Source organism: Saccopteryx bilineata, chromosome 7 (assembly GCF_036850765.1).
Source record: "Saccopteryx bilineata isolate mSacBil1 chromosome 7, mSacBil1_pri_phased_curated, whole genome shotgun sequence".
In the NCBI taxonomy this organism is placed as follows: Eukaryota; Metazoa; Chordata; class Mammalia; order Chiroptera; family Emballonuridae; genus Saccopteryx; species Saccopteryx bilineata.
Window position 1 is genome coordinate 27,587,962 of NC_089496.1, and position 15,510 is coordinate 27,603,471.

Genomic DNA, 15,510 nt, shown 5'->3' on the forward strand with positions numbered 1-15,510 from the left:
AGTAATTTTAATTTATTTTAATTTACGATTTGCTCTAAAACTTGAGCCTAATTCTAAGACTGCTGTGACACTTGCTGTTACATTTTTAAAGAAATACTGTAACCATTCATTGCTAAAGTCTTATTTTATGAAAGAACAAATGCTCCTTTGTTTAAACACTCTTAAGGCAAACCTGAAAATAATTTTTAATAAGTTACTGGTTCAGAATAATGTAGTTTCCAGAACTATCCAGGCCCTACTTTTCATTCTGTAGATAAATGATCCTTCTTCCTCATCATCATAGCTATAGAATAGTAGACAGAGACTAAACACTAATTTTCATCTAATTTGTCAAAGTCATACTCAGCCTGCGTGAGTAACAGCAATTCAAGTGATTTCACAAGTCCAAGACTAAAACTTTCCCGTCATCGATACTGAGAGTCTAACAAATACTGTCAGATTTCTCTCTATTCCGTAAACTCCAGATTTACAAGGGATTATCATTTCAAGAACAACCTTCTGGTTGCTTAAAGGAAAGCCATCATGCTTATGTACAACAGAGGCTCAGGTATAAATTCTAGTTAAATTTAGGTAGTCACAGTGTATTCGCATTACATCATTTCAGTAAATTTAAGTTTCATACATCTAAGATTAATGGCATATTCTAAAGAAGAAAAGTTAAAAAACAAACTTACTTCTTAAAATAAGAAATGTAGTTTTTATGGATATCAATTTACATCATCATCATCATCATCATCATCATCATCATCGTTGCTAATGCTAATCATCACTTCCTATGTGCTATAAGCCAGTATTTTTCAACTACTGGTTCATGGACCAGTTCCAGTCCACCAGAAATTTTGTCCCAATAGACCCAATAATCTTCATACAACATCAGTGTGGTTAACTCTTTTGCGACCAGCACAAGATTTCTAGTGGACTTGCAGAGGATCGTGGGCCAGCAGTTGAAATCTACTGCTATAGACTTAACTAGTCTGAATCCTTTTTACATATTAAATCATTAAAATGAACAAGAAGCTTGCACCTGAAATTGATAATTTTGTTAACCAGTGTCATCCCAATAAATTCAGTAAGAAGGAAAAAGGAAGAAAACGAACAAGAAGCTTTTGAGGTATAATATCATTCTCACTTAAAGAGGAGGAAACTTAAAGCAGAGAGCTTGAACAACTACCCCAAGATCAAGCTGGCAAATGGCAGAACTAATCTGGCTAAATGTTAATATGATTCGGTCATCTTAAATTTGTGGGCATGAAGAACACATATTATGAACTTATTCTAATTTGGGAAGGAGGAGGGAGGACTTCCCTTATCAATTTTTTTTGCATTTGTTTATATAAATATTTACCTACTTTTGCTTTCTGTGGGTTAAAAGTATAATGGCATCATGAAATTGAAATATTTGTCTGAATTCACCATTTAGAATTTTCTCTTCAATTAAAACAGTGTGTAATATACAACTGTCACCTCCTTATAATATACAGTTGTATATTATAATGAAAATATATTTTCATAAAAAAGTGATTTAATACTAGCTCAGTTGCAAGTCTTGTCTTTAATTGTAATGTAAGTTTTTATCCAATTTTATATTCTGGGGAAACAGACTTTACCCTGAAGACAGTGTTTTGAAGAAAGGGAAAACAATCAGAGGACTGTTGTAATCATTTAAATGAGGGATACAGCCTGACCTGTGGTGGCGCAGTGGATAAAGCATCGACCTGGAATGCTGAGGTCGCCGGTTCAAAACCCTGGGCTTGCCTGGTCAGGGCACATATGGGAGTTGATGCTTCCTGCTCCTCCTCCTCCTCTTTCTCTCTCTCTCTCTCCTCTAAAATGAATAAATAAATAAAAATAAATGAGGGATACAGTCTAGGCAGGTGGGTACATGACATGGGGAAAAAGCGATTTACAAAAGAAGTCTCAACAAAGATTTCTCAATAACAAGTTATATAATGAGAATGGCAGATGGAATAAATGCCTCCTGAGTTGAGTCCAGGTCAGTTGAAGACCAGTGACGAGAGAAGGGTCTTTGGAGAAAAATGATGAGTTTAATGTGGGACATGAACTCTGAAGGGATGACAAGACATCCAATTTGAACTTATCCAGTGATTAGGTAGAGAGGAAGGCTGACACTTTAGAGAGGTCAGGAGCGTGTGGATTTGGTAACATGTCTTGGCACTTTTCCAGGTAAGGGCCTCTGAAGTGATTAGAATGGGCTCGGCCAGGTGGGGGCAGCAGAGCATCACCGATTGCTGGGGACAGCACACTAGGACAAGGGCACTGACAGAGAAGGAACGTTTGGACTGAGCCTTTGGATGTGTTCACATTTGGGGGTGGGAAGAACTAAAGCCAGCTAAGGACACAGAGGTAATGGGACCCTAGAGGTGGGATCACCCGGACAGCACAAATGTAAGGAAGCCAAAACATGGAAAGATTTCTGGAAGGTCAGGACGGAGTAGATGAGTGAAACAGAAGCAAGTGATTAGTGACTTTGAAGAAAGTGACGTTAGAGGAGTAGTGAGGACAATAATAGCTTGAAAGAGCTTACGTGGAGAATGAGAATGGAGATGGAGAAATATATTATATTTTTTCAAGTTTGTCATGGAAGAAAGCATAGTGCTAGGATGGTAGTTTGAGGATTGGTAGAATAGATGGAGGATTTATTTTCACTATGAATTATTCTTCTAAATGTTGATGAGCCCAATGGAATCTTCTCATGAAGAGAATAATTGGAAGTGCCAGTTAGAGAAAAAAATGAGGGGACAATTGTGAAGTCACCTCTCAGAAGAGCTGGGATATAATCAAGAGTTCTGGTGGAAGGCTTGGGTTGAAGGAGGTTAGGGAGAAAGAAGATACAGATAATAGAGATTTTGTGGATATTTATTAAGAGGCAAAGTCTGTATAAGTAGGCTGTGTCCTGAATGTTCCTTAGTTATTGGGAAAGCTGAAACCATCCCCCCAGAGAGACACTGTACGTGTCGGAAGCAGGAGATTCCAGAAGGAGCTCTTCAGCCCGCCCTTCAGGTATGAATCACCTCCCACATTATGAATGTGGCTATAACCCAGAGTAATAGCCTTCCTCTGTCCACCGTTACATTCTCTTCCTCAGAGATAACTTTTACGGTTTAAAATATCATTGGCTATATAAAATTCTTTATCCTCATTGTTATAGGAACCCTTTAGTGTTGAAGATATTTAGGAACCAGTTTTTAACACAGTGCCTTGATATCTTGGGTACTTTTCCCAGAACCCAAGTGTCTCCAAGTTGGAAATTTAGACCACTGGCTCTTGATCCTGGCTGCACGTTAAGGATCACCTGGAAGAGCTTCTAAGCAATACCAACGCCTCGCCCCATTCTCAGAGATTCTGATTCAAGTGGTTTGGAGTGGAACCTAATTAACAGTATTTTTTAAACCTGTTTCCCAGGGGATTCTAATATACAGCCTAGGCTGAGAACCACTGACTTAGACTAATAACAACTCACACTATTAGGCAACTTTTTAACACAATGTTTAGTGTAGAATGTCCCTTCTAACTCAGTACAACTGAAGTAAAATGCGTTTCCGAAAGCAGGATTTTCTCCTGACTTTTCTGTCTTTGTCCATTGCACCTCCAGCAGGGAAAGCATAGAGACCCCTTTGGTTCAGCCATTTCCCCCATTTCTGTTACTAAGTGTCCTTTAGAGTCTCAAGTCTGTGCTGCTCCCGGAGCTCTGTTTACCTCCCGGTCACCAACTTTAGGGACTCTCTTGCTCCCTTTTCTGACTCAAGTGCAGATAGTTGAGTTAGTCATATTCCTTTGTGCCTGGCACATTGTAGTCACGGTCTAGCATTCTTGCCCAATGAAGCTTTTATGCCAAATCTGGCCTATTTTGTCTGATCTTTCCCCGTTAACTATGATGCTGGCTTTTGTGTTAAGGAATCCATTGATTTCTACTTTAGTATTATTTTAAAATCAGAAATTAATGGTGAGTTTGTCTAATGATTTTCAGCTTCTGTGGCAATGGTCAGTATTCTTTTCCTTAGAAAAAAAATATCACCACTTTAAATGATCGAACATGACAATTTATCTGGACTTTGGGTGATTTTCTATTCTTGTTTATTGACAACAAGAAACATTTAAAACACCCCTTATAGTTGGCTCTTTCTCTCCAGGTACAAATATGGTACAGTTAGTCCCTTGTTGACATTTATGTAACATGTTTCAGAAATTCATATATATACTGACTTTTCCAAATTGCCTCTCAAGAAATAGGCCTTCCACAGATTTATTTGCTTGAAATTCTGGCTTTCAAGACTTATCTGTTTTCTTACCATTGCATTTCAATAATTCATATACCAAATAATTATGTTTAAAGAAGTCCCTCCTCTTTACAATCTCACCTCCATATAGTGATGTCCCTATTTGGGATTCCAAGGTAAGGTGGAAAATGATAGACCATTTCTGGTGTTGTTTTGGGGACGACACGTAATGACCATGGTTAAATCAGACTTGTTCATCTCCACAGGCCTCTAAGCACGTGAAGGTTGTTTGGGTCAAAGACGTATCTTGTCCCAGGCTTTTTCTTTGATTATTCTCAGTGATTTAGAATTTGGATTTAGTAACCATAAATTCAAAGCTCAGCCACTAGTGCCACCAAAGCCAAGCCTGTGGGCTCACTGTTTCCATATCCAATGACATAAAGTAGTTTCCAAATCATCCACCCCAGCCTTTCCCACTCATCAATCCTTTCTTTGCTGGAGAGGGAAAAGCTATATAGCATTATTTACAAGTAAAACTTACTTTCAACATAGGAATGCAAAGACTAGGGCATAATACAAAGTAACAATTAACTGTGCTTCCTGTCACTGTTTCCTTTTTCCTCCTTTCCGTTTATTTTTTCTTGTTCACTGATTTCTATCTCTTTTAACCTCAAAGTTCTCTCTCTGGTTGTTAAAAATTTCTCTAGCAGTCTCTTTCATCTCTATCTGTGCTGTTGCTGTGTTGATCTTCCCTATGGGCACGGGTATATTGTGGATGTTATATTTTGTGTACCCTGAAAGGCTTAGGTGATAAAGTTTTGAGAGATTTCCCCTTTCTTCTTTAACAAAAACATTTTCAAAGCAATTACTTCAGAGTTGATATGTATCTGTTCCTGCTGTTACAGAAAATTCTGAAGGGAATCTGGGGGAAATCATGATCAGACCCGTAGGGTTAGAAGACAGTGAGGATTGCCTAACCCAGGGGTCCCCAAACTACAGCCCCCGCGGGCCACATGCGGCCCTGAGGCCATTTATCTGGCCCCCGCCGCACCGGAAGGGGCACCTCTTTCATTGGTGGTCAGTGAGAGGAGCATAGTTCCCATTGAAATACTGGTCAGTTTGTTGATTTAAATTTACTTGTTCTTTATTTTAAATATTGTATTTGTTCCTGTTTTGTTTTTTTTACTTTAAAATAAGATATGTGCAGTGTGCATAGGGATTTGTTCATAGCTTTTTTTTTATAGTCCGGCCCCTCCAATGGTCTGAGGGACAGTGAACTGGCCCCCTGTGTAAAAAGTTTGGGGACCCCTGGCCTTCTTGGATATGTGAGAAAATCTCCGCACAGGGTGGTTGAGTGACTTGTTGAATGACAGACACAAAGGAAGAGGAAAAGTGGGGAGAAGGGACAAAGGAAAGGCCTGCACAGAGTGTACTGCTCAGGATTAGTATCAAGGAATCTAACTCAGATTTTATTTTCAGTTCATGGCTATTTTGACCACAAGAGGAAAACTGGTCTGCTTAAACTGGAAGGCCAATGGAAAGTTTTGACAAAGAGGAAGATTTGTCCACAAGACATAACTCACTGTTCAGCCCATTGAAAAAAAATAAATACAGGCCATCTATTATTATTTTCACTGCTATTGCTTGATTTCTCACCGCAAGGCTTCGGCACAGCACTATGTCTCGGCTTCTCTCTTACCCATCATTAGCCATTTCTGAGCAGCGGCTGCCCAAAGCTCTGTGGACCATTTCTGCTCCCTTGCAGCTGAATTACTTCTTTTATTGTTACTTTCTTATTAATTTATTGGCAGAATGTTTTTTTCCACATTTTTATAAGAGTTCTGGCTCTAAAAGAAGAATTTATTAGACATGTACTTTAACCCCAAAGGAAACCAGAAAAAAAAAGTAAGCTGGAACAAGAAATTAATTTTCAATTTACAGGGATATTAAGAGATGAAGTATGGTTAGAAAAAATTTCCTGAAGTAAATAACCACGTTGTCATTCAAGCCTTGCCATTAATGTGGTTTGTCATAATACCAAATTAAATTCATTTTTAAAAAAAATATTCTGTGTCCTTTTAAATAAATATTTTTTCTAAATTTAAGCAACATGAAAAAGTCCATTCAAGGTAATAAATATTAGAGTGCTTACTGTTTGTAAGGCTCTGTGGTAGGCCCTGATAGGATAATAAAATAAGTAAGTACCAGCCCTGGCTGGGTTGCCCAATGGATAAAACATTGATTTGGTTGTGAGTTCAATTCAGAGCATGCAGGAGAAGCAATCCATGCGTGCGCAACGAAATGGAACAACAACCCCTCTCTCTCTCCCTCTCCCTCTCTCTCTCTCTCTCTCTCAAATCAATGGAAAATTTTAAAAATAAAATGAGTAAGTCTTTGCCCTTGGTAGCAGGGTATGTTTCTTTGTCTTTCAAAAAGTTTGCACAGACAAGAGTCTAGGGTCTGGGAGAGAATCTCCCAAATTCTCACATTCTTGTCCCTCCATTATCAATAGATTATGAGTCACTTGACATCCTTTAAGTCACAAAATTCCTGCCCTGGTGAAATTTTTTTTAAAATATTTTTTATTTATTCATTTTAGAGAGGAGAGAGAGAAAGAGAGAGACAGACAGACAGACAGACAGACAGAAAGGAGGAGCTGGAAGCATTAACTCCCATATGTGCCCTGACCAGACAAGCCCAGGGTTTTGAACCGGCAACCTCAGTGTTTCCAGGTCGACACTTTATCCACTGTGCCACCACAGGTCAGGTGAAATTTTTATTCTAGGGTCATGGCGGTGGGTGGGTGGGGGGGGAGACAACAGATAATAAGCAAATAAGTACAATATGTAAATATTATGGGAGAAAACTTAAGCAGAGACAGGGGTGGTTAGGGAGTTCTTGGCACGGTGATGTTGCAATTTCGAAAGCACTTGCCCGGAAGGTCCCCTCAGAAGGGGGCCTGAAGTAAGGAGCTGAGTGAAACTTTTCAGCCAAGCAGGACTATGTGGTAGAGCATCCCAAGCAGAGGGAACAGCCACCACCAAAGCCCTTGGTTGGGACTGTGCCTGGGCTGTGCCAAGATGAACTAGTAACTAGAAGGGCAGTGTGGCTAGAGCTGGCCAACTAGGGACAAAGCACTAGAAGTCAATTTAGAGAGCTGGAAGTGGAGAGACTTTGGGATTTACTCTGATGGGAAACCACTGGAGGATTTTGTTGAGCAGAGGAATGACATCTGATTTACAGTTTAGATGGATAATGACCGAAGTTGGTCATGGCCGGAAATATCCAGCTAAAGCGGGACAGCTGTGGTGGAGGAAGTGATGATAAATGGTCGAATTGTGCATATATGTTGGTGGATTTGCCAAAGGACCAAAGAAAGGTGTGCCGGGGAAGAACTAGGCCACGTTGCTGTCAGCGTTGGAAACCGCTAACACTCTCATCACCTTTGCAGATTTGTAAACATCCTGCTTCTTTTTATCTCAGACTATTTAATCAGACTTTCCAGCATCTTGGCCCTAGAAACAATACTTCTAAAATGCTTCCTAATGATTTTTCTGCAGCCAATTTGACTTGAGCCAACAAAACTGGCTGAGGGCTCACTAGAAATTACACGAAAGAGGCTCCACCTTCAGGAGAGAAATTGGGAGCACGGCACTGTGCGAAGTACGTGCGTTGGTGGGCTCGCGGATAACCCCACCTGATCCCTCTCGCAGAACGCTGGAACACTCTTAAGCCTGTAGTGGGTCGAGTTAAGCATGGAGGGCTTCCTGGAGGAGACTGATTTCGGCGAAGGATTTCTCAGGCCTTTATTAGGAGGGAAGGGAAGAAGATGAATGTAAACGATGATGGGGTGTGACTGGCGTGACGACCGGCCCGCGCCGGTCCTCACCTCGGCTCAGCGCCGTCTCGGACCCGGGCGCAGCCTTCCCGCAGTCGCCGCGCTGCCGCGGCTCCACAAAAGCCACGCCCCGCCCAGGCGGCGACCGGCCCGTCTCCGCCCGCCGCCGCCGCTCGGGTTTCCGGATGGTCCTGATTTTAGAGCGGACAAGACCGGATGAAGGTCGCGCGCCCTCTTCCGCCCGGGTTTGGGCGCATTAATGCCTGGCCCGTGCTAGCACGCGCCGTCCCTTCGCGCGGGCGTGGCCTGCGGTCCACGCGCGGCGCTATGCCGGCCGCACACGTCTCGCGTGTCCGGGCCCTGTACCGGCGCATCCTGCTTCTGCACCGGGCTCTGCCCCCAGACCTCAAAGCCCTTGGCGACCAGTACGTGAAGGACGAGTTTAGGAGACATAAGACGGTTGGTTCCGACGAGGCACGGCGTTTCTTGCAGGAGTGGGAGGCAAGTGACTGCCCCCTTTACATCGCCCCACACCCTAGGAGTCCCTAAGGTGTCCCGGTTTGTCCCCGTGAGAGACCGCCTGTCCCAGCTGGCTTTTCCGGGTCCCACGCAGCGGCAGCCTGTTTTGTTTGAATCAAACAGCGCAAAGCTGTTGGGACAGAACTTCCCTAAGTCACACTTCCAGCCCGTCTGTCCCGCGGGTTCCGCGCGGGGGCAGATCCCGCTCCACCAGCGCCTGCAATGCATGACATCTGTTCGCGCTCCTGCCCGTGCCAGGCGCTGGAGGGGGCAGGAGGGGAGGGGACAAAAGTGAATAAATCACTGTCAGGTACGCAAAGAGCTTTTGTCCCTTCCAGTGCCTTGCACGGAGCAAGCGCCTGTTAGCAAACTAGTGGTTTTCTCCTTACCTCTAAGTTTTAAGACTTAGAGGCTTGTTTCCATATTTCCTTAACGGGTCTTAATAATGTTCTCAGTTGACTGATACAGAAATCAGGTAAGCCTGGGGGACGGCAAGCGTTGAAGGAGAAAAATGCTGGTCAGTGAAGTCAGGTGAAAGTTGGTTTCTCCTGAGTCTTGTTACTTTGTTACATTGCCCTGCATCATTGCACTAAATTTAAAGCAGACACATGCATTAGGATTTAACCCCCTTTCTCCCTCCCCCCTTTTATTTAAGTGAAGGAAAGAGATATTCAGAGTATTTCGTGAGGTTGGGGGCCCTGCAGAATTGCCCCTAGTTCTCATTTGCAGATAGATACAGGAGGTGAATGGAATTGTAGATTAGAGCCACATCTCAGGTTTTTGAAAGCATGAAGTAGTGTTTGTACAAACACAGAAGTAAGCGATTCTTCAGCCTAAAATGTTGATGGCTTAAGAGGTGACTGAAGTCTGTTTTTAAAAAATCTTAAAAGTCAGGGTGAACACAGAACCTTGTCGCTGAAACCCAGAATTCCTGATTGTAGAATCATTGAAGCTTGTAAGAAGGACATTTAAGACAAGGGTGAAATTTAGGACTTTCCTAAATATCATGTGTATTAGATGTAATTAGCCTGTCTGGAGCCAGGGAAGTTGAATATTTTTAAATGCAAACTGGTATCTTTTAATATGGTATCTTGGTCCTGGAATCAGAAGAACTGGATTCAAGTTCAGAGTTTGGCATTTATTAAATCTCAGATCACTTCATTTTTCTTTGTCTTTTTCTCCCCTTATCTATGAAATAACAATACTTACAATACGCACCTCTAAATTTTCATATGTAAATGTACTTAAAAGCACTCTGTAAATTGTTACTTGGCAATGACACTATAAGATATTAAGGTGTTCAAGTGACATCTTTTAAGCCAGGCCAGTTTGTGGCAGGACAGTAAGGCGGGTCTGGCTCTGTGTTGGGAAGACCTAAAGGCACTTTGAGAGGTCCTAAAGTATAAGAATTTGGAAGCTTTTTAGAGAAAAAATAGGAACTCAGTATAAATAGTAGGCTGGAGGAGAAAGAGAGGCATTAAAAAAATGGTTAAGTAAAAAATGTGTTGCTCTACCCAGGAGGCTTGGTATCAGGTATTCAGCTTATTTTTTTCTCCCTTAACTCTTAAAATAATTTTAGACTTACAGAAGTTACAAAGACAGTGAAGAGTTCCCATACGTCCTACATTCCGCTTCTTCTTATATTAATATTTTATATAACCATTTACCAAGACTAAGAAATTAACATTGCTACAGTACTATTAACTACAGCCTTTATTACACTTTACCTGTATTTCCACTGATGTTCTTAATGTAACCCAGGATCTTACATTGTTTTAGTCATGCTGTCTCCTTAATTTCCTGACAGTTCCTCAGTCTCTTATATATCACGTTCATGACACTTTTTTGAAAAGTATTCGTCAGTTATTTTGGAAAATGCCTCTCAATTTGGGTTTTCTGATGTGTTCTCTTGATTAGGTTGGTGTTAAGCATTACTGGGAAGGATACCACAAGGGCGATGTGCCCTTCTCAATACATCATTTCAGAGGGCATATGATATCAATGACATTACTGGTGTTGTAATGTATCACGTGGCTAAGATCACTTGGCTAAGGTGATACTTTCCAGGTTTTTCCACTATAAAGCTGTTTTCCCTTTTGTAATTAATAAGGCAGTCCCTGGGTTATACATGATATCAATGACTTATCACTTGGTTAAGGCGATCTCTTCCAGGTTTTTTTCCACTATGAAGTTATTTCCCCTTTTGAAATTAGTATAGGCAGTCCCCAGGTTCAGAATGAGGTGGGATCTTTAGGCTTGTTCTTTAGTTGAATCTATTTGTGAGTTGAACAGTTACATTTACCTATCAAATACAACTTAGATGTTTGTCTTACCATAGTGTTTATTTTTATGTTTCTGTGCATATAAATACCTAACATTTTCAAATACAACCTTAAACAATCTTGGATGATGCAGAAGATGTTGGACTTGTTGGAGAGGGTGGGAATGGTGTTAGAGTCAGGGTTTGATTCTATTGCTGGAGTCAGTTGCTTGAAGTAGGCATCAAGGGGGTTTGTACAGAGCTTTTATTTTGCTTGTTATAAATGGCCTCGTAGCATCTCAGGCCTTTGTTAACTGTACAGTAAACCTTGATGAACCTCTCAGTATCAGGATCTTGCTCCTCTAAGTTAGTTGTTCCTGCTTCAGTGAGACAAAAAGAATCCGTTAAATCTTTTGTAGAAAACTTTTTTGGTTTTAGAGTTTTAGGTCCCTGTTTTCTTTCCTAAATGCTGTTATCTGGTTCATAGTCTTCATTGATTAGTTCTTTGCCATGGGAGTTGAGTAACTATATGAGATCATTTTCACTGATGTCCAGCTGCACCCCGACTGGGACCCATCCCACAAGCCCACTAGGGGGGTGATGCTCTGCCCATCTGGGGCGTTGTTCCATTGTTCAGCAACTGAGCTCTTCTTAGTGCCTGAGGTGGAGGCCATGGAGCCATCCTCAGCACTGGGGCCAACTCACTCCAATGGGTCTAGGAGGGGGCTGGGGAGAGAAAGAGAGAGAAGTGAGAGGGGAAGGTGTGGAGAAGCAGATGGGCACTTCTCCTGTGTGCCCTGACTGGGAATTGAACCCAGGACATCCACATGCCAGGCCTGTGCTCTACCACTGAGCCAACTGGCCAGGGCCACTTATGGCATTTTAAAAGTTTAACTAGGCTCAGTTTTGAAGCCTAGTTGATTTAGGTAATGCTTTCCGTTCTTCTCTCTGTGTTTACCTGGTTATGGAGAGAAGGAGTTCTCACCGCTTATTTTCTGGGAAGTCAGAATAAATGTTGAAAATTATTGTAAATAGCAAGTAAAACACATTTGTGACAGAATATGACACACAGAGTAGGAAATGGTGAGCAGCTTTCTCTGAAGAGACTGTGTTTCATTCCCCCTTTTCTGTCCCATTTGTTTATGTCTATTGCTTTCTTAACTGGTCTCTGTTGTTTTTCTTAAGTAGCTGCTTTGCTCTGTGTCTGTTGGGGAATGTTTGTAGTGGAAGTTCTGTTTCTGGAAAAAACAAAAAGGCTTAAACATTCTATAAATAGTTATTGATCACTTATTGCCAGGTAAAGTGCAATGTATGTGGGACACAGAATGGATAATAATTGTATTTTATTTTCCTGATGTCTAAAATTTAGTAGACTATAATCCACAATTAATAGCATGAAAAGGTGTCTCTTAAATGCGAGGGTAGCAAGGAGGGAATGGAGGAAATTGAAGGCCACATATGATGTCAGAACTGAGTCGTGAAAGTGTCAAGAAAAATCCTTTTTAGAAAAAAGGAATAACTTATGCAGAGATATTGAGGTAAGATACAATATAATTTTTTCCCAGGATCTTCAGTGATGTGTTTGGAACTTATCGTGTATGGGACATTAGGAAAAGATAAAACTAAAGAGGGACATGAGGAAAGATAAAACAAAAGAGGTAGCAAGAGACAGGCTGTTCTGCTAAGGATTACGTTTTTATTTTGAATTGTTAAACGATTTTAAGCATTGGTGGAAATGATTCAAATTATATTCTAGAAAGAAATGATTGAAAATGAAGGAATGATTGAAAATGAGCCAGACTGAAGGTAGGGAGAACTGTTAGAAGAGATGTAGTAATCCAAACTATATTTGTGCCTGAACCAAGACAGGTGTCGAGACTAGAGAGAGTGGATGTAGGTGTCACCCTTTATAAAGCAGAACAGGACTTGTCTCGGTGACTGATAGAGGATTGGAAAGGAGGGAGGAAATAGAATGAATAGCTCAGGTTTTAGAACATACCATAACCAAAATAGGTACGTAGGAGGAGCAGGTGGGGAAGAGGTTCATTGTGGTACATCTTGTGTTAATTCTGGTGGAGCAGTCAAGTGGAGATGTTCTGAGCTCTACATTGGTCTGATATTAAAAGAGACAGATTGTGGCTGGAGATAGAGATTTGAAATTCCTTATCTGTAGTTGGTGGTCCGCAGGTGGTGGATGAATGTATCCAGGTTGGGTATTACATAGGGGAAGGTGGTCAAAGGCCACTAACATTTAGGAGTAAAAAAAATGAAGCTAGTACAATGCTGGTACTTGTCTATTCTCTTCTGTATTTAGTTGTTTCTGACTACTTCTGCAAAGGAGCATACTTTTTTCCTTCTTGATAATGTTTAATTCTTTAGATTTGTGTGATAGTTTAGATCTCATAACATTTATTTTTTTGTTTTATTTTGTTGTATTTGTTTTAGAGAGGAGGAAGTACTTCAGATTTAACATAATCACTTGTTTGTAACTCACATGGGACATCTTTTTCTTATTTATGACTTTGAAGTGGACCATCAGATAAAAAATGTATGATTAAGTTGCATGTCACCTATATTTAAAGGTTTTTTTAAACTGAGTATAATTATGGTTGGATAGGTATTTTGCAGTTTTTATAATTGTATGCCTCTCTTACCTAATTTGAGGACCTTATTTTGTTGCTTTTGAATATCCTGATTTGTAGTTTGTATTTTAGGTTGGGGGAGAAAAGGAATGAATTACCTCTCTGTTCAGTAAGACAGATTATGTGTGTGGGGGATATATCCACCAACTATGAGCTAGTCATTTGGGACCTCTCAGTTGTACTGTTTATTCTGCATGTTAATCGGTGTGGTGTTTTTGTGATGGTTTATTGAATGGTGATGTGTCACACATGTATGTTTTCTGCATTACGCTTTACCTTTTAAAAAATTTTAGCCATGTTGTGGTCCTTAATCAATGATAGAAAAGGGATGAAGGAGAGCATATGAAACAGTGTATCCTTGGAACATAAAATGTTCTAATTTTCCCACTTCTGAAGCATTTAAATTGTTAGTGAAGATTTTAAGAACTTTTATTGGTGTCATGAGATATGGTATAATAATGTTTATGTATAAAGTAACTTAAGGTGTTTTAAAAAATATTATCAATATTTGATTAATATTGCATATATAATTGACTTTGTACTGTGTTACTGGAACACAGAAGTATGTTCTTTTTTTTAACTGATTTAAAATTTATTTGCATTTACAGATTTAAAATAATGGTAATAACATGATAATATGAATATGCTAATGATTATGTTCTAAAACAGATCTGTATGCGTGTGTGTTGTATGTGTGTATACATTGCAGGTAGTTTTAAAATAAGTTTTTGCACAGAATTTAAGAAGATAAAGGATTATATATGCACAACATTAATTTTACTGGTTTTACTGTTTTATGAAATATATTTTATGGTTGCATTATAATGTCTGAAATTTTAATAAGGAGTACTAGAATTGACTGAAAGAGAGATCCACATTGCTTTAGTAGACTCTTCATTTTTTATTTTCAGTTAATGCACTTAAACTTAAAAAAAATCAAAGCTAATGTATGCATGTGGTTAAAAAATTAGGGTAGGAGGGTTTATAAAGGGCAACATATTTTTTATTAATTTATCTCTTCTTCTGGGGACATTTGAATTTTATTTTGGTCTCTTTTATGTATCAGATATCTTTTGAATTTGGTTATCTGTCCATGCTTACAAGCAAAGCAATAGAACTGACTGGGAACTCTGCATGTAGGTAGCTTGTTGATTGGAACGTTGCCGTTTGGGTTACAGAGTTTCCGTTGACCTCCGTTCTGATTTCCTTACCTGCCTGGTGTTTGTGTTCAGTTGGTTTTGGCCACTTGGCTTTATCTTCAGCCATATTCTGTTTTATATTCTAAACTGTGGCTTCCTCTTTTTGAGCTGTTTTGTTACATTTCCTTTTTCCATCTTGAAAAATTTGTTGAATCTCTTGGCTGCTAATGGCTCCACTCTTGTTCTTTAGTCATTAAGGATTATTCTTTTAGTTAATACATTTCTTTAGTATCAATTCAATGGGGTTTTGGAAGGGAGAGGAAGTAATGTGCTGTGATTTCTGCAGTCTGCCACTTTGGGCTGGAAATCTGCAGTTCTTTCATTTTAAGGATGAAGAAACTAAGGCCTATAAAATAAAATATTTAGTATCACACAGCTAGGTAGACAAAAATCCTGTGCTCTTACCTCGTGAAATTCGAATTAAGGTTTTGGAAATTTATTTTCCAAAAACTATTAAGCTTTCACAGTGTAAAATGATTATAGACTTTTCTCTTTGAATTTTACTTGTTTGCTTGTACAATTTATTTGTATATATGATTTTTTTCTCTATTTTTTAATTTTCCTAAGGGAAAGGAAAGCTTAAGTTTTTCTAGCATTATAAATGTTTAAGTTGTGTTTAAGCCATGAGTTATTTTTGTTTATGACTCCAATGCTAACTACTACACATTCCTCTCACAAGGATATTTTTCAATAACAAGAATGGAAATTGCTGCTGTATAACAAGCTGTTTTACTAGTCAAGCACATATATTTTTCCTTTGTAATTTTTGGAAGGTTTCTTGGTGCCTCAGTTGTTTAAGTAGGGGAAATAATAT

The 15,510-nt window shown here is 39.7% G+C and overlaps 1 protein-coding gene across 1 annotated transcript in view; it reads left to right on the plus strand.

The window, feature by feature from the left end:
* The first annotated feature begins 8,293 nt into the window (after positions 1–8,293).
* The window catches only part of SDHAF3 (succinate dehydrogenase complex assembly factor 3), a 52,821-nt gene continuing 45,604 nt past the window's right edge, over positions 8,294–15,510 (plus strand). The window contains exon 1 of the mRNA XM_066239672.1: positions 8,294–8,577. Coding sequence (XP_066095769.1) covers positions 8,404–8,577 — 174 coding nt within the window. The 5' untranslated portion in view covers positions 8,294–8,403. The remainder of the gene's footprint in view (positions 8,578–15,510) is intronic.